General features: G+C 40.6%; 1 protein-coding gene across 1 annotated transcript in view; it reads left to right on the top strand.

Moving 5' to 3' along the window:
• Positions 1 to 20,259, top strand: part of LOC124290952 (carboxypeptidase N subunit 2-like) — a gene marked incomplete at its 3' end in the record, with an annotated part of 97,656 nt that overhangs the window by 48,147 nt on the left and 29,250 nt on the right. The window contains exon 3 of the mRNA XM_046727798.1: positions 12,291 to 12,374. Coding sequence (XP_046583754.1) covers positions 12,291 to 12,374 — 84 coding nt within the window. The remainder of the gene's footprint in view (positions 1 to 12,290; positions 12,375 to 20,259) is intronic.

Here is a 20,259-nt window from a genome sequence, read left to right on the forward strand (position 1 = left end):
TTTCTTCACTATGTGTTGTAGTGCACCAAACTGATTCATCAACAGAGTGGATATCACAGGCAGTGAAAGCTTTTTGGCAATCATTTTGAAAGTGCGGAATTTGTTTTACTGAGCTATCAGTTTGTATGGTATATGTAAATGGTGCAATGTTGCGTATTATTATGATGTTGTAATTAATTTGAGCTCAGCTTAATATTATTCACAAAGTGTGCAAGCCATGGCTGCAAATTCATTGTGTAACAGACACGAGAAAATATATACAAATGTTACACATACATGTACATATTATTAACAATGGAAATATAAAGGCTTATACTTTTTCAAGAAAGACAGATTTTATTGATATTTATTACTTTGTAAATCTCTATGCCAAACAGTGTCTCAACACACACAATTCAACTTGCTTAAAGTTTAAAGCTAATTGCCCATCACTGAAGCACTAAGTGCGTTAAGAGTTAGTTAATATTCCAGCTATATGGCAGCGGTCTGTAAATAATCGAGTCTGAACCAGACAATCCAGTGATCAACAGCATGAGCATCGATCTGCGTAATTGGAAACCGATGACATTTGTCAGCCAAGTCACCGGATCCCGTTAGTCGCCTCTTACAACAAGCATGGGTTACTGAAGATCAATTCTAACCCGGATCTTCATGGGGTATTGCGTTTAGAAAAAAAACAATAACAATAAAGTGAACAGTATGCAATCAAACCATTAATACTGAACTCACGTTGTGTAAACCGTTTGTAAACATGATTTCGTTGGAATATCCGTGGTATTTGAAGAACGCAAATGATTTCATAGTCCAAACTGAACTGGCACATTCTATCAATTAAAGCTTCAAAATATTGAAGAATATATATGTTGTATGATGAAATGGATTAGAAAACCTTATAAGGCCACAAATGATGCTGTAATGACACATTTAATGATGGGAGGTATACTATTGCTACCTTGAATAACTCATGAAAAACTTAACTTTCTTACAGGTAGATTTATGTGAGTTAAAAACATTTTCTGACGAGCCTGCGCTATCAGTTAATCCGTTACCACTCCAGACAGGCATTTCCCATCATTTTCTTACTCACGAGTATTTCACTGAGGTGATAAGCCAGACAGTTGATTGTACGTTAAGTAAATCGTTGAGCACGGCCATTATGCGGGGACATTTCCTGAGAATGATACATCAATGTCATAACGCATTTTAGACGGAAGACATGCTCTACATCGAAATATGGTCTTTACAAAGTATTTATATAAAACAATTTATCATCCAAAACTGTGTTCCACTGGAGATATTGCTTGTGTGAGATCATCGACATCTCCTAGGAGATATCGTTTAGACAGCAGATTTTCTACAATGCCCTGACATCATCAATTACATGGCATCACAATGCTATGACGTCATAAGCTTGACGTCACAATGTTACGGCATCGCTGCACTGCAAGTCTAATGAGATATACATCTTTCATTGTAAACTAACGAAGAGTGATTTTTGTATGATACATAGAATCACACCCTCGTGTCTTCAGTAGACACTTAGGTCAGATTCTCTGTATATTTTCTATTCATAGATACTATACAAATATATCAGTTTCTTTGACATTTATTTCTGCGCACATATGTAAACACACATTGATGGTTCATGAGTATTGCAGTTTTCCGTGTGAAAATTTTGTATTTCTAAGTAACTTAAGGAGATGTAAATCTTGATAAGCCTCTTTAATCTGAGATATTTTTTTGAATATAAGAGTTTACTTAAGTTGTAGAATAAGCAGAACTTATGATTTATGAAAGAAGTAATTCATTTATTTGCCTCAATCTGTTCCTGTTTGGCGTGTCGCCCATTATCTATTAACAAGTTCATGAATGCCAAAGAACACAAAATCACAGGAATAAACCGATAGTTTGTTTGTAGATATTTCGTGAAGACAGCATTTGCGAAACACCGCCCCTGACCAAAACAGCCGGTCCCTTGAGTGAGTGAGTGAGTTATGGTTTATAGTCACATCAGCAATATTTCAGCCATATCTTGACTAAAACACCTGTCCCCTGAGACTGGTGATAATTAGAAAATGTATTCCCAACAATAACCGTATTACGTTCCGCAAGATCTCATTTTTACGACATGTAATAAACCCTGTTCAGGCAATCAGTGGTTCTGGTACAACTTACTTTAATCCATGTAGCGTAGTTTTATGTATTTTGTATGTATATAAAAAGTGTCTGGAAAATAGTTGTGCTTTTGGGGATAACAGCTAAAATATACACTCTAAATTCTTACCATATTAATTGTAAATGTAAGAATGATACAAACTGAGGAAAGCTATACTTATCTAACTTACAGAACCCGTTCCAAGTTGATCACAGAGGAAGAAACTCAACTTAAACATTATCCCAGCTTTAAAAAAAATACTTAGACAACATTTACGTTATTTCGTCAGGTGCACTTGCATTAGTATAACGCATAAACACATTCTATACTACCCATCAAATGTTTAGACTCACTACTGTAAATGTAGCCACTTACTTCAGTCAACTGTTCTAAATTAGATTTGGTTAAATATTCCATACTGTTTAAAGGTACTGTTTACACATGAACTGGTGTATTGTAAAACAAATTCGTGACGTTGAAAAAAATATTTTCATGAGTTCAAAAAAAATTGGCGAATTCTTAACAAAACTTTACACCAAAACGCAGCTGTTCACATGCACTATATTTGCACATGCTTTTCAGAAAATGTATGCATGATCCTCGTGCAATTCATCTGCATAAGGTTTGCAGATGCTTTCCCCAAGTTAGTGGAGAAATGCATCGTCGATGTAACCGTATATAATACATAACATATAGTGAGTGCTTTAGGGAGTCTAAACGTTTGATGGGTAGTATATTAAAACGAGCGATGGGGTAGCCTAATGGTGAATGGTCACGCTGAAGACCCGGGTTCGATTCCCCACATGAGTAGAATGTGTGAAGCCCCTTCCAGACGCTGTTTTTGTCGTTTTCTATCGTATGTTCTGCACAACGTCTACTGCGACATAAACTTGAATATTGTTCTGACCCTGACAAAGTCAGTTTTGCCAGCCTTCGTCACACTACTCGTTTTTCTCGTTTTCTATTGCATTTTCTGCACCACATGTACAACTTCATAATATTGTTCTGACCCTGACTCTGAAGTAACCACCAACTGTTAATATCGATATTTAGGAACGCCTACCCCGAAAGATTGAGAACGAATTACTTTTCCACAGGATGCGGGAATCAAATCAGCTGTTTCAATAAGATGTGGTTATTGCAATTTGAAACCTCTCGCTGACCAATTAGAATCGACTATTCATCACAAATGGCTTTACCATACCAAGTGATGTTTTCTTGAGGTTTGCGAAGATTTGTTGCTCTCACAGAACGATCTTTTGATGAACGAGCAAGATGCATGCATTCGTACAAAGGCAGCAATTTCAACGCTAATGAGTAATTGGTTTGCTGGTTTGGTATGATGAGAAATCTTCAAAAGACCTAAATTACTTTTTCTTCATGTTCATCAATAAGTAGGTTTTGATACGCTTTTAAGTAAGGTTTCATGGCATCCTAAGTAGTGTGTAGGAAATAAAAGTGGTGTTGTGATCAGTCAGCCGTGTATGATACTGATTATGTTGTATGTCAGGAGTACTCCCGTGCAGCTTTAGACAACAGGCGTGTACTTACAAATATTGTGTGAGCTGCAGTGTCTTTTTAGAGAGATTTCGTGCAATCGGATTTTCTGTGATCCATCCATGTACTTTTCACCGCCACTTTTGCCTTTTATACCCAATAGATTCCTTCCGGGCTAATAATAGGCACTGGTTATTCTCTGGCGATGGCGTTTTATATACTTGTACTGTTCAAACAAGAAGTAGAACTGTTAAAAATTATATTTTCCAAAATTGTGAAAGATATGAGTTATCAGAAATAGCTGCTTGACAATTAAACAAACAGGGAACACCTTACAACTGGTAGGCAATACTACGATAGATGTTATGACATGAGAGTTGGGACGGAGAAATTTCAATGTTGATGTTTTTCAATCAGATGTGCGCCCTAAACATCCCAATCTGACAAAAACACTCATTCATTCGACGAGGCATTTTGCGCATATTTCTCCGATCCCACTGGCTGTCCCTCTCCTCTTGTAGCGCCTGGCCAAGTTCAGCCAATATTGTCAGTAGCATATTACGTTGTCACACACATCTCACTTTCATGTCCAAGAAGTGTTTAATGGGGGAAAGATCTCATTGCTGGCCATGGATGTGTGCCGCTGGCTGGTGATTGACACGTTGTTGTCCAGTGAGTGTCCATGCACAATATGGAGTGGGACTTGGTCATAGTGATGCAAGCTAAAACCGTTCACCAAACCTGTCAGGAGGTCCTACGTTGGCGTTGGCTTGACGTTCATTTCAACGTCGTCAGACACGACCACGCCCATCAAAGAAATGGATATTGCGGAACTCATCTGAACACCTGACACGTGGCTACCGACGACTACATCAATATTGACGTTGTGTGTGTTAAAGGCACAATGTCACACCACATTTCTCTAAAAATACATAATGCATTTCTCTCAATAATACTAACTATCAGCCCTCAAGGAAGCTACATATAATTTATTTCAAAAACCCATTACGTATTTAGGTTACAATAATAAATTACAGAGTTCGAATTAATTAATACTACGTGGCATTAAATCGACTCTCGCGCCCTCTACCGGCCGAACATTATTTCAAACGAATCCCATAGAATTATGTCCCTTGGAATGCTCCTTACGAATATCCCAGCACAACTTGTGATTGAAAACCAGTTCGGCAAACACAGTGCGACAGTTGTCGATATACGGAGCAATTGTTTACATTCCATATATGGCAGGTATGTCTGTTAGGAAGCTGTTCGCCTCGAAGTTTCAATTACGATTTCAGGTAAGTCGTAAGGGATAATATGTCTTTTGTTGCATCAATAGGGAGCTAAAGTGAGTGCATATGCCCCCAATATATAAAATATAAGCCAAAATATTGTCGAATATGTGTGACATTGTGCCTATAAGTATGACGATATGTACGTTGCGCCGAGCAATAACATGAGCTTCATGAAGGCGATTTCTCAGCATGGTGCCCGACCCGAACTCCAGTAACCTTATGAAGGTTTGCAGCTATATGATTCACCATTTCAGCTCTACTTTTCAGAGCCTAATTGTTACATGTTCCACAGTCTGCCAATCGAACTTGCTTGCCACAGAGCGTTGACATCACGTTTCCAGCAATGCCAGTAGCCCATAGATTTTGCAGATGCTGCATCTCTGAACCATACTCAAACTATGAATGAAATCACAACTGTGTCATGAGCAAAATAAATGAGACTGACAGAAATAATTATCTACAGCCATAATACATATTTATCATGTCCAAATCAGGAATAACACCCTACGCAAGTGCATGCGGTTCGTGCAAGCAGTCTGATGTCTTGGTGTTAATGACAGAGAGTCAGGATAAACGCACACGCACAGGTGTTTGCCGTCAATATTTGTTCTAATGCTTGGAAGTGACATAAATATGTTTCTTGATCATCTATTCTTACTAGAGTAAATTTACATTTTGATCCATAATTAACGTTCAATAATCACGTTAAAGAAGAACAACCGTTTTTGGACTTTCTACACGTGTTTTCACCTTTTCGTGGACACCTGGTGTCATCACTTATGTCAGAATCATACAATGGACAATGGATGGCAGCTGGTAGTGATGTTCATGGTACTGATAGGTAGTCATGGCATTGATGATGATGGTGATTATTGGTGATGATAATGATGACGACAACAGTGGTGATGCTAGTGGTGGCAGTTAACAATAATAGATACTAGTGATGGTATTAATGGCAATGATGATGATGATGGCGATGAAGATGGCGATGAAGATGATGAAGATGAAGAAGATGAAGATGATGACGACGACGACAGTGGTGGTGCTTGAGGTGGTAGTTAACAATAATAGACAGTAGTGATGGTATTAATGGCAATGATGATGATGATGATGGTGATGAAGATGGCGATGAAGATGATGAAGATGATGACGACGACGACAGTGGTGGTGCTCGAGGTGGTAGTTATCAATAATAGACAGTAGTGACGGTGTTAATGGCAGTGCTGGTGGTACTGATGACCGCCATTTATGGTGAAGGCATTTACGACAATGTAAGTGCAGGTATATAGAGGCGGCCGCAGTGACTGACAGACGCTAACCGAATAAACCGCGGAGACAATGATAGAACACACACTCCATCAACTCACAGATCGTGTGTATGAACATAATACACAGAGACCATCTCCATCGGATACGAGGAATCAGTGAATATTAGCGGCTCGGCTTCTGTTGTTTCAAACGGCTCCTTCAGTTGCCAATGCCGTAAAGCTGTATTGATGCCACCCAGAGATGTGTCTGTGTCAACAGTGGAGTTTTATCGTTTTGAAAGACGCCCAGACTGGGTATGGATTGCACGATGTTAAATATTGACATACTGATCCGGTTATGGATAAATCTGGTAAAGGGCTGTACATAACTGTCTCACCCAGATATTCGGTTTGGATAAACATAGACAGGTTTATATTGTCTTCGTTTAGATATTTGAGCCAAAGTTTTATGTTCTCAGTGGTAGTGAGTGAGTATGGTTTTACGCCGCTTTTAGCAATATTCCAGCAATATCACGGCGGGGGACACCAGAAATGAGCTTCACACACTGTACCCATGTGAGGAATCGAACCCGGGTCTTCGGCGTGACTAGCGAACGGTTCAACCACTAGGCTACCCCACCGCTTCTCAAGGTGATACATCCCTACCTACCACATGGTCATATATATATTAAATAGATATTTAATAGATACTTCTTAATACCTGTTTTTAATACTGAAACACGTTAAGTCGAAACAAAGTGTACAGGAATCTTGGTATCCAGCACGGTGTTTACATCACCAAATAAATGGAGAATGGCCTATACAATGGCGGCGTGTGCGTGTGCGTGCGCGTGCGTAAGTGTGTTTGCACATGCGTGTGTCACCAATACAGGTTATATTTTGCCGAGTCAGCTAAATGTGTAAATGAAAAGACGTAAGTTGTAGATTTTTACTTTGGTGAATAAAATATTTAGGCATGAATATTGTTTGTTTAAAGCCCCACCGGGCAATATTCCAGCTATATGGCGGCGGTCTGTAAGTAATCGAGTCTGGATCAGACAATGCAGTGATTGACAGTATTTAAGCATCGATCTACGAAGTTGTGATACGATGCCATGTCATCCAAGTCAGCGAGCCTGACCACCCGATCCCGTCAGTCGCCTCTTACAAGCATGGGCTGCTCAGGACCAATTCTAACCCGGATCTTCCCTGCTCAGGTAAATCCAACACACATCCATGTATATGCTCATGGCTGCTGACACCATAAAACCTGGACAACCCCTGATGGAACTAACAGAACAATGTCCCAAACAATTACCAATCGGACTGATCACCCGCTGAGCGTTTGATCAACACTATTATGATAAGTATGATAGAGGCGACACAACCCTTTCCACATCTGTAACGTTAGGCATTTTTAGTCAGACCCTAATGAATGGGTAGTCTGCATCAGAATTGGCTGCTATAAAGAAATTCCGGTTTATTAGTGCGTGTTTTCTAACTTACATCCTGGCCAAGGTGAGAATGTTTCGGTCAATTCTTGGACCACGTGTACCGAGTGTGAGACTAATTAGTAGCAATATCTCATTTACCGTCTTTCTTGAACCCCTTGGAGAAGCTGAGGTAGTAAAGGTGTTCAGTGCAACCTGCGAGGATCCCAATAGGGGTATTACGGGTGAGAGTATACCCTGAATACATCATTGGGATCTCTGTGATTGAGATGAGGATTGGAGGGGTTCGAAATCGACACTTCGTGTATTTCATTCCAAATGCAAAATTAACTTTTACAAGTCGTATTACCTCTAAAACATTTTCATGCTGGAGGTTGGGTGGATGGGTAGCTTTACTTTATCGCCAATATTTTCAATAAAATACATAATGTATTCAAAACCCTCTTACTTCTTGCGAATGGGTAATCCGTATGCCGGTTCCGATAAAAATGCAAAACGCATTAAGAAACCATTCCATTTTCGGCCGAATCTTAAAACGTTCTTTAGAAATCAACTAATAACATATTTGAATTTGGAAGTTGCAGACAGCCTTGGTGGAACATTTAATAAGAGGGGCGGTGGGGTAGCCTAGTGGTTAAATCGGTCGGTCGTCATGCCGATGAGACGGGTTCGATTCCTCACATGGGTAAAATGTGTGAACCTCATTTCTGGTGTCCCCGGTCGTGATATTGCTGGAATATTGCTAAAAAGAGGCATAAAACCATACTCACTCACCCACTCACCCACTCACTCACTCACTCACTCACCCACTCACCCACTCACTCACCCACCCACCCACTCACCCACTCACTCACCCATTCACTCACCCACTCACCCACTCACCCACTCACTCACCCACTCACCCACCCACTCACCCACCCACTCACTCACCCACTCACTCACTCACCCACCCACCCAGTCACCCACTCACTCACCCACTCACCCACTCACCCACTTCATAAAAGAATTCCACATAAGTCTGTATGCCGCTTTCACTCCTTGGACCTACCTTTGTCGAGCATCAGGTTCAAGTCTGACTTGTTCCACTAATAACCGGATCTGTTGTATAAGCTTCAGGCTTACAGTAATTAATGTCATATTGGGAAGAAAGCTGGTGTCGACGTCTTATTTACACTAACAATCAATCCATTACATTTAAGACATTCGTCATCCTTAAATCCTGGCTAGCCTTTAAACTAAAGATACATATCAACGTCGTTCTTCCAGAAATCTAATCCTTGACAAATCACAGCTATTAATTACCAATTACCTGCAAACATTCTCGCTGCTTACCGCCTTGTTAGTTCTGGATGTAAACCATGGAGCTGGTAAGGAAGGAGAACCATCAGAATTGAGTTATGGGGCTCTAGTGAAAGACGAGACCTCCCAAATAGATTTTCTTTGTAGACGGTGACACATATTTGACGAATCGATGGCTTTACAGGAATACCGACGAGTGATAAATACGAGGAAATTTGGCCATTAACCTGACTAAATAGAATTGATTTGGATTACAGACACACTTTCATATAGCTGCATTAAACTCGTGTAGAATTCAATCTTCAAATGTTAATGCACGTAGCGGTAATACCACTTTGTGCAAATATGAAATTATGATTTGTTGGGTCCTGGTTTTAGGATTATAATGATGTCCTCGATTGAATTTGTCGTCCTTCGTGCTTCTTTAAATACTGTTTAGGATCCCTAACGTTTGGTAGATGAGTCACATGTATCGCCTCTTAAAGTGAGTGAGTATGGTTTTACGCCGCTTTTAGCTAATTCAAGTTTGTTTGCATGGAGAAACAGGCTCAGTACACAGAGTACTTGGCGATAATTTAATGTATGGTTGCATACAAAGAGCTGTCTTAGACTTCCTCGTTAAAACGGGTAAGTACGACGTAATTTAACTGAACATAAATATAACAGTTTGTTAAGTGTTGGGCGCATATAGGCCTTTTAAGGCCCAAGGTCGCCCTAAAGCCGCATCTACCTACCTACTTGGTTTGTTCGCACCGACGCCGCGGCCGTGGTTTCCATCAACGGGACAACCATCTACATCCGGACTGCCTCCCACATAAAAATCCATCTGCAGCCTGTCGGGATGATAAATCGTTGAGCTATCTGTGGATACCGTTCAGCAAATAAATTCCGCCTAATACCAGAATCCACGGCCTTTTACACAGCCGATCGTGTATTATTGAAAGGCTCGCAGTGGTAAGGGGTAGTTAAGTAAACGTTATTTGCCAGTGCTCGTGTACTAATTACAATAGCTATTACTTGGTCACGTTTTGTAGATATTATTCCTTATCCCTTTATTCTCTGCATGTGTTTACCTTCTGATCATCTGATTGGTTAGTTATTTTGGAAGCGATTTTGTGAAACATTACAAAAATGGTTTTCAATGATGGACAAAATTGTGAGGAGGCACTCAAGTTTGTCGCTTCTGGAGATGCTACTATATGTATAATGGTAACTACTTATGTTTTCTGTACTGCAGCAAATCATCTGATTGGTGAATTGTATTTTAGAGTGAATTTGAAAAAAACATTGGGAAAATAGATTGTTTTTCAACGATGACAAACAATTTGGTGAGCCACACAATTTGGTCGCCTCTGGGAATGTTTTACGTATAGTGGAAACTACTTGAAGACAGGAATTGATTCACAGAAGAAATATTACCTTGAGTTGTTTATGCCAGATTTGAATTTTGGAAGCATCGTCGATAACTACTGGAACTGTCTTCACAGAGAAGAGTGGTTTGAGTGACTGTTGTTTAACGCCGCACTCTGGAATATTACAGTTATATGACGTTATATTTAAGAAAATTATACACTTCGCTCTACCACCATGTATAGTGTAATAAAACACACTTTTGCCCTGAACTATTATAGTAAAAGCACGAGGACGCTTGCGTCCGAGTGCTTTAACGTTATAATAGTTCAGGGCGAAAGTGTGTTTTATTACACTATACATGGTGGTAGGGCGAACTGTATTTCTTTTCTAAGATGCCAAATTTAATACTTTCTAAGGATAATTACGATTAATTTAAGGCAGAAAACAAACGACGGTGTCTGTGACCTAAATTAAGAATCCTCGCACAGGGCTTACTGGCGCGCTGTTCTATTGATGTGTCTGCCCCCTACGTTAAGACGAACGTTACCAGAAAAAAAACAAAAGATAACAGTTTGATGACGGTTTACGTTCGGATTAAATATCTTCTCTGAATTATTTTAATTACATCTGTCATTAACGTAAACCATATGGGGCAATATGAACGTTGCATTTCTACTACCAACGTAAGTTTAGATCAGTACATCCAGAGGAAGTTGAGTAGTCAAGCGACATTCCACGATTGCATTGTGGGAATGTAAACATTGCGAACGTTACCGTGTTGCTGAAAACTTGTGAGTCGAAATGACACATTTTAACCGTAGTAAAACATAAACGTAATGTTTCCACCAGTGATGTTAGCTGCGTGAAGCAACAGCAAACCAAGAAACGGGATGCAACGGTGTAGTTTACTGTAGGAGGCCGTACGAGGCGATGACAACTGACATGCATCGTGACATCGCTTACATTGTGACGTAATGTAAAATGGTTCGATTACGAGGGGGCACACTAGAATGGCGCAGTGACGGGATAACGTCATTCAATTGTTACGTCATCAAAAAACTATACCTTTATTGTCTGATAATGGTTTTTTTTTTCGATTGTTCTAACCGCTGGGCATCTTAGAACTGTAAATAATCGAGTCTGGCTTATCTTTATTAGTGAGTAAGTTTAGTTTTACGCCGCACTCAGCAATTTTCAAGCTATGACGTTATATCTGTAAATGTTCGAGTGTGAACCAGACAATCCAGTGATCAACATCATGAGCATTAATCAACGCAACTGGGATACGATATATATATATATATATCTTGCTCAGACTAACATTCAGACGCCTGGCAACAAATGATTGGTTATCTCCAGCGTGCATTCTTTCAATGGCGAAGTTCCGTGTCGCAGAGTCAAGACGTGGCGTAGTGATTTGACCTTGAAACTCCTTCAAAACGAATGCCAATTTCTGAAAGTAATCTGGATTTTATTGCCAGACAGTGCATGCTCTTTGCTGCACAATATCAACTTGAAGGTGATTTCTGTTGCGTTGTGGCGAAGCCTTTTTAATCCTTGTAAGAAATCTCATCAAAATCAACATTTTCAGGTAAAATCGATTTTTTACTTGTGCAATTGTGTAAAATCATGTTATCAACACTTTTGTTACATATTTTGACGATTGTTTGAACACAATAGGTAATTAATTGATTTTTAAAAAGGGAAATCGCCTGTGCGTTTCTTTTTGGGGATAGTGTACATTTACTATTCCTACCTAAACCCTTAGCCACTCAACTAGGTAGTTTGTGTACATTATATATACGCAGTTTGAACAGTTAAGACATACGTTGAAGATACAGTTAGCTCCGGATAACATTGACATCAAGCGAGCGGTTTCTCTTTAGGTATCATGTGAAGCCGGTTTTAACGTTCAGGTATATCAGTTAGTTTAAGTTTAGGGTCAGTTTGCTCAGGTATGATAATCTATAGATATTTTCTACACTTGTTTCAGACACATCAAATCCGGGAGGATGCACTCTCTGCGTCAAGGACTACGGTTTCTATCCGCTACAGTTAAAGCAAATTTAGCGGTTGTGTAAGTATAACTTTTAGCACTTACTGTTACATGATTGCTGTCGCCATATGATGGACAAGTGAACACATTGCTTATATTGGATTGCTTGTATTGGACACAGCTTGGTTTCGTTGCGGGAAACCCCTTGGACAATCTGTGTTCTTTTAATATGTGTATGACTGTGTGTTATCTACTGTCAAAGTTGTAAATATTGCTTGACAATGTCGTCTATCAACAGTCGCAGGTGTACACATAGTGTGGAAATGTATTTTTATCGCATGTAAATTATGTGGGGCAATGTTGTCTATCTCCAGTCACCGGTGTATATAGCGAGTGACGATTTGGTTTATTTAGATGTAAATGTAGTTAAAATGTAGTTATTACCAGTGTCAGTTGTAAAAGTTGCCCTGAAATCTGGTTTGTCACAAACACAGGCAGAGGTAAGTCAGTTGTTCACTCAGCAAACACAAGCAGAAGTAGCATCGGGCATCATTATGGACACCAATGCAGCAGATTGGAAGAGCTTTACTGAGGCTTTGAATATTATATATATTGGTCACTTTTAAGAAGACGTCGTATGTCGGGCTTGCTCTCTTTATGGAAAGATATTATTTCATTATACTCCAAAAGTTGTGAATTACCATGGAATTGTTTAAATATTGACATAAAGGGCAAGTATAGCCTACGGTTTGTAGAAAGTGCTGGAATTGATAAAGGACTGGCTCTTTGAGAAACAGTGAACCATTGATATCTTGGGTTTTCCGGAGGCTTAGGCTGAAAGTCCGTATGCATAAAGAAAGAAATCAGAAAGGTAGGAAATGTACTAAAACTGGTTAAAGAAGTCGTATGTTGGCCCTTGATATCTATGTGGAAAGCGCTTACTCCATTACGCTCCAAAAGTTGTGAATTACCACGGACTTGTTTAAATATCGCTTGACATAACGGGAAAGTATAGTTTAGAAACGGTTTGGGAAATTGATAAGGAATTGGGAAAAGTGCTGATATTGATAAGGAACTGGCGCTTTGAGAATCAGTGAAACATTGATATCTTGGGTATTCCGGATGCTTAGGTTGAAAGTCTGTATGAAGAAGGAAATCAGGAAGGTGGGGAACACGGTCTGTCTTCCTGGCGATGCCTACTTCTTGCCCAGATGTCTTATCTCAAAACGTGATTGGGTGTTGTCCATGAGAAAGTCAAGCATTTAACGTAAAGTTTTCTCGTTAAAAGTTACGATGACATTTGCTTTCATTTATGACAAATAGACCTTTGGGAATAGAAATCTAACTACATCTCGTATCCACGTTTAGTGACAAATATCCCGTGGATCAAGAATGAAGATTGTAATTAAATTTGTCTTATGGAATAGAGTTGTAAAAGGAAATCTTTGTCTGACAAAATTAAACTTCCCTTCTGAGATTGTAAATGTTCATGCATATCCTTTGAGTTCTTGAGAATCCACGTGGTATTAGTTCGACCAACTTTACAGACGTATGTGAATAGAAAGAAAAGATGGCTTTGATTGCATTAGTTAATGTTTGGGAGAAGAACTGAGTCGTACATTTGCTGGAACCTCCAGAGTATCGGAGACAGTGAATCTTGGAAATCCAATAACGGGCATGTCTTCATGTAACCGCGCGTCTGTTTTTACAACTAACAGCATTTATCAGACGCGCGGGGCTCTAAACAGCGCTTTCAGGAACAGCCAGTGGTGTACAATTGGACTGGACATTTACCTTTCACGACACTAGGGCATTTACACTTCAAAGTGTAATCTCTCGCGGGTCGTATTTGCTGAATAGAAGTCTATTCTGTCAACATAACCATTAAAAGAATGGACATAACGATCAGAAGCAATAACTATAAGTTAAGCCGGAGACATGTTAATGTGTTTTAGCACACGCTGAAGTCTCCTCGCTGTAAAGAGATTCACTTCACTGACCCTGCATATGTGTGGTAAGCCACAAGCGTCAAATTATACCACGTTAACTGGAGATGTGTTGTCAGGGTGGGCAAAGCGAGGCAATTGTTATTGGCGCTGTAGTCACAGGAAGAACTTCAGTTTAAACTCTTTCAGGAACTGGAACACTTTTTTCATAGATCGCCGCGAATGTGATCCTTGGTCTGTCAAGCACAATACAAGAAGTCATTGGTTCCAGCAGTCTCTGATCTGCAACACATCTGGAACTTCATCACATTTGGTCCAGGACGCCAGCCACGACAGTCATACCCATACGATTTCTCCGTGTAGTAGTGGTGGTGGTGGGATTGGGTTTAACGTCGTGCTTGAGAATATTTCGCTCATATGACGACGTGCATGCGTGTGTAAGTGTATGTGCGGCGGCTTGTACTAGCCCAGACTGAAGCTGGTTTTATAGTGCTAGCCCACTGAGATACCATGCCGCAGTGAAGCATGACACATCATACTGACTCCGAGCCGACCAGTCCTTGTTGTACCCATTAATTCCGAGCGCCAGCCAGGGACCAACAAGTACCATATTTTAACGTCTTTTTGGTATGACGCGGTCGGGGATCGAACCCGCGACCTTCCGCTCTCCGGGCGGACGCTCTAACCACTACACCACTTCTAAGTGTAAATTGTTACTGGCGTTGTAACCATGGGGAAAACTTCAGTTTAGACTGTTTCAGGAACTGGAACCCATTTTCATAAAACGCAGCGAATGTGATCCTTGGTCTGTAAAGCACCATTCACGTAGTCATTAGTTCCAGCGGTCTCTTCAACACTTCGGGAAAGTCATCACATTTGATGCCAGCCACGACAGTCATGCCCCAACGATTGCACCGTGTAAATATAACGACACAGCCTTTACACATCCGTAAGAAATATCTGGCAAACGCAGAGTCGATCGTAGAATTCATCACGAGCTTGTTTTTATTAACCACCCTGATATATTGATGATACCAGGCGTTCATATTTGGAAATGCCACTCACCTGTCCACTATAAAACGTTTTACAAGTTTTACTGAGTCCTTGAACACGTGTCTTAAAATGAGTGGTAGCGTAATGGTTTTACGCTACTTAGCAAATTTTCAGGAATTTCGGAACACTTTGTAATATTGATATTGGAATTCTAGCTATGTCCTTAAGTGGCTCTCCAGCCTAGTGGTTAAAGCGTTGGCTCGTCACGCCGAAGACCCGGGTTCGATTCCCCACATTGGCACAATGTGTTAAGCCCATTTCTGGTGTCCCCCCGCCGTGATATTGCTGGAATATTGCTAAAAGCGGCGTAAAACTAAACTCAGTCAGTCAGTCAGTCGTGCAGGGGCACTGATATCACTGTCTCAGGTGTGTGTTTGTTCTTGAACATTTTGGATAAAAGGCCAATGGCGTTGAAACATCAAGGATAAAGACCCAGCTAGTCGGGCACATTCTGGATTTCAACCCCAAAATCATCGGCTCCCGAGGTTAAGAGAGAAAACTCCCAAACCTGTGTTGATTTAATCATCCTTGGGGTCCCGGGTAAGACTTTAAGCCCCGTACTTCCTAAGCTTGATACACGGGGCAACTTCACCGATCGAGTGGTCACGCTCGGTCATTTGTCTTACTGCTTGTCATTGTACATACACCAACGGTGTAAATTGATTTTCGGGATGTCAATCACTGGAATGTCTTTTACTAACCGCCGTCATGTAGGTACAATATTGCTCTCTGTGACGTTAGGCATCAAGCAAATAAACCGACTTAATGTAAAAGCCATGAAACCGACATTGCCCTTTGTACAGAGTTAGAGAAGAAAGTGTGGGACAGGATATCAATAGTGGAGGAAGTGAATGTGTTTTGATTGCGATCGAACATGGCCTTGAAGACGTTCCCGACTTGTTTGTCGGTGAGGTTGTTGTAGATGCCGTCGTAATAAGGCTGTTCACGCACCCGTTAGTCAACAATACGCCCTGAAAGGGACTTACCAGACATATCCTTTCGATATGTGTAGTAGAACACTGTTTCCAATCATCCTTCCTCAGGAGAGACAATTTGTTTTCTAATTTGTCCTTTGCCGAAATACCATGGTATATTTGGGCGTCTGTTCAAAGATATCTGATATCTGAAGAATTCCTCGGGCCTCGAGTAGATTGGGCCTCATATATACGTGATCAATACGCTCTGGAAGAGTTATATCCATAGCACTCCCTCCGACCCCACAATACGGGATTGCTACAGAAAGCCACACTGCTTCCGGGCATCTTTAAGGGCGCGATACTCTAGAGTTGCCATTTAATGATAATAGTGACAAGATGATAATTACTCCGGGCATATTATGGTCCGGGGAGATGAACGTCATAATATTGGCATCAGAATGTGGTATTTGCACTGTAGATAGATTGCCCTAGGTGCTCTTGTCGATGGTTGATCGTGGAGGTGTGACCGAGTTTACAATACAGATTGATTCAGTGCCATCGGTCTTTGCCATGGCTACCTTCTTCTGCTACCAATGGCACCTTACGTAGGTGGTCAGGCATGCAATCTTCTTCTTTTCTTCTTTTTTTGTACGCATAGAATTATTAGATTTACCATGTAATCTTACCTTATAGTGTCTGGATTCTATATTTAATGTTAAAAAATGTATTCTGGTCGTTAGAGTTATTCAAATGGATCTGGTTGCCAGTTTCCGTATTTTGCTGGCGTGTCACCCTGCCCCTAGAGACTCGATCGTTGTTCATGATATCAATCACTGGATTTTTGTTCCAGCCACGAAGACTTGAAGACGCCAATCATACAGGTGGAATATTATAGAGTGCAGTGTTAAACAGTAGTTTAACTCGGGGACATAATGTGTGGGTCACGAATAAATATCTGACATTGTGCTTTTATATTATCAAAGGATTATTTGTGCCAGATGGACTTCCTTTTGTTATTTTAGATGCAGATTAGAACCCAGTATAGAAGTCCCCTGCAAAATTAATCTTTTAATTAATCCAATATGTCACAGGAACTATTATTCGTGTCATCGTGAAACAATAACTGCACATTCCCATTCCAAGAGAACTGTACGAGAGTGAATGAGAGAGTGTGATGGGCTCCAGTCAAATCACGGGGGTTGACCAGCGCTATGTGGAAGGGGAGCTCGAAGTCTTGCAGGTCATAAACTTCCACTACGTTGGTGACACTCGAAGCAAAACAAACACAGTAACATAATGGGAATCAACCAAGATTCCAACCCAAAGTCACAGGTTTCTGGCATGCGCAAGGGACGCAACTCAACACAACCAATTGCGTCACCTTACACGACAGGTGGCGGATGGGTAGCCTAGTGGTTAAAGCGTTCGCTGGTCACGCTGAAGACCCGAGTTCGTTTCCCCACATGGGTACAATGTGTGAAGCCCTTTTCTGGTGCCATGATGTTGCTGGAATATTGCTAAAAGCGGCGTAAAACTAAACTCACTCACTCTTCCTGGTTCCAATATCCGATACACAGTAAACGCAGCTCTCGCAGAGCATCGCCTTCTGGCACTCCAATTTACCCAAGTAACTGTTTCTAGAGACAGATAACCGTGACATTGTGTTCGTTTTAGATATTTAATCATGATAAGCTCGTCGATAGTGACATATAGTGAATAATGTGACAGGTGAATACCAGAGTGGTGACCAACCTATCAACCACAGTCACCTCTATAACTCACATCAAACACGGAACTCGTGCTGTGAATGTTAGACACTGAGTGACAGTTCTAATGTCAGCGCTTTCAATGATGCTAAACGCGTGCCACTAGGAATGTCTGAGGTGTTAAATGTTCCTAATAGGTTTCCAGTGCCACGACCCAGTGTTCAGGCGTTCTGTGTGTGACGCAGAGCGCATTTTCAGGAAAGGCAATATTCAGAGGAAAGTGAAGTCGAAAACATGTTTATGTGCCGATGATGGAGTCGTTAAGCGGAGATGTACGTGTCGTTGCAGCCAACAGAGCTCCAGATGAACCAAAAGCCAACATTTCTGCGACAGGGAAATACATATTACTTCGTCTATGTCTTCCCTTACTGAAAACACCTAAATCCTTTCTATCTTCGCCTAATGACACTGAAACGTCTTCCAAAATTCATATGAGAACCGCATATGATACTGATTGGCAGGTTGGTTGGTTTTTGTTTAACGCCGCACTCAGCAATATTCCAGCTATATGGCGGTCTGTGAATAATTGAGTCTGGACCAGTCAATACAGTGATCAACAGCATGAGCATCGATCTTCGCAAATGGGAAACGATGACATGTGTCAACCACGTCAGCGAGCCTGACTACCTGATCCCGTTAGTCTTCCTAGCGACAAGCATGGGTTTACTGTAGATCACCTCTAACCCGGACCTTCACGGGTCCATGTGATAGTGGCATACATGGCCGTATGGCCAGTAGAATTTACAAGTGTGTATTTACACATCTCCTCGGGTTTCAAACTGACATGCCGTAATTGCGCTGTATTGTTCAAGGCCATTGGTGACACTCGCCCACTAGCTCACTCACTCACTCGTGATAAAACTGACATACTGTTTTATAAACGCTTGCTTAAAGATCAAACGCGAAATAGAGTGCACCTTTTGGTATTTGGAAAAGGGGTGACAATATTTAAGCTATCCTTAATGAGGTTGTACCATCATCGCTATCCACTAAGATAAGCCCAACCGCATCCGTTATCGATCGGTGAAATGTGCTTTTGTTGTCTGATAAAACATATCCTGATGTTGACAAATCATGAGATGGATCAACGGTCACGGATTTATTAAATAAATGATGACGGATGGCTCAGGGACGACGCCATTTTACATCATCTGCAACCAAGTCGACTGTTTACGGCAGATGCAAAGTGAAGTAAGCGAAAGGCACAGTGTAGGGAATCCGATTAGCACTCCATGGGCTTACTGTTGAAGCAATCTGCTAACATTAGTGGTGGAAATAGAAGTTTAGAGTTTTAAGACGGAAAACGTCACAATTCACAAGACTCAGTAATCTAAGCTGTGTTTACATGTGTCAAAATACATGTGTGGAACGTTTTGTGTCGCGTGGAGTAATCCAATTTATATAAAAACATTTTTTTATAAATTTTGCAGGCTTTCGATCAGTGCTTTCAGACAAATAATATTTTTGATAACGTTAGCTTTGTAGAAAATATTCAAGTGTGTACTTTCTTTTTTCCGTAAGTATATTATATGCCAGAGGATGTTTCCAATGACATAGGTCTTAACCTATATACTTCAAGTCAGAGGATGTTTCCAATGACATAAATCTTAACCTATATACTTCAAGTCAGAGGATGGTTGTTGCAATGACATTAGAAAAAACAGGACGACCTGATGGCGACGTTTCCGTTTCACAAGCCAGATATTTGATCATGTTTTCCTGATCGACTGAAAATAATGTAACCCTTCCTGTCCCTATCACGACTTGAGTAGCCCAAGGTATAGAGACATGCCATGCAGTAACATCCGGGGATTGTGGGCGGCACCAGAGTGCTGTACAATCTACTGTATTTCCCTCCACATAATGTTCACTTTCTGCGATATCACTAATGAATCAATTACACCGGTTTTAACCCATCCCGGTCAGTCTATGAAAGATGTGATGGATATTCAATCTGTTTGTGAAACAGTATAGATTTCCAAACATCTCCAACTCTGTTTGACTTCTCTTCTCCGCCCTCGTGTTCCTGCCCACACTTTTAGACATGTTTAAATGAGGTTTCATACTCTCCATTATTATTTGGTCACGTTTTCCGTCAACTTGCGATTTTTATTGCAAAAAAACATTAAAATAGACTATGAAGAATAGCTTTAGATCTTACCAGGTTTGACGTTAAAAATGAAATCAAGCTTTTCAGAAACGAATTTATATAAGAAATATTACTGTCGGAAAGTTTTAACTGTGTTTGGTGATGTGAGAACATATGGAGGAAGTGTGAGGTGGA

This window comes from Haliotis rubra, unplaced genomic scaffold (genome assembly GCF_003918875.1).
Source record: "Haliotis rubra isolate DU_JTF1 unplaced genomic scaffold, ASM391887v1 Scf479, whole genome shotgun sequence".
NCBI lineage: Eukaryota > Metazoa > Mollusca > Gastropoda > Lepetellida > Haliotidae > Haliotis > Haliotis rubra.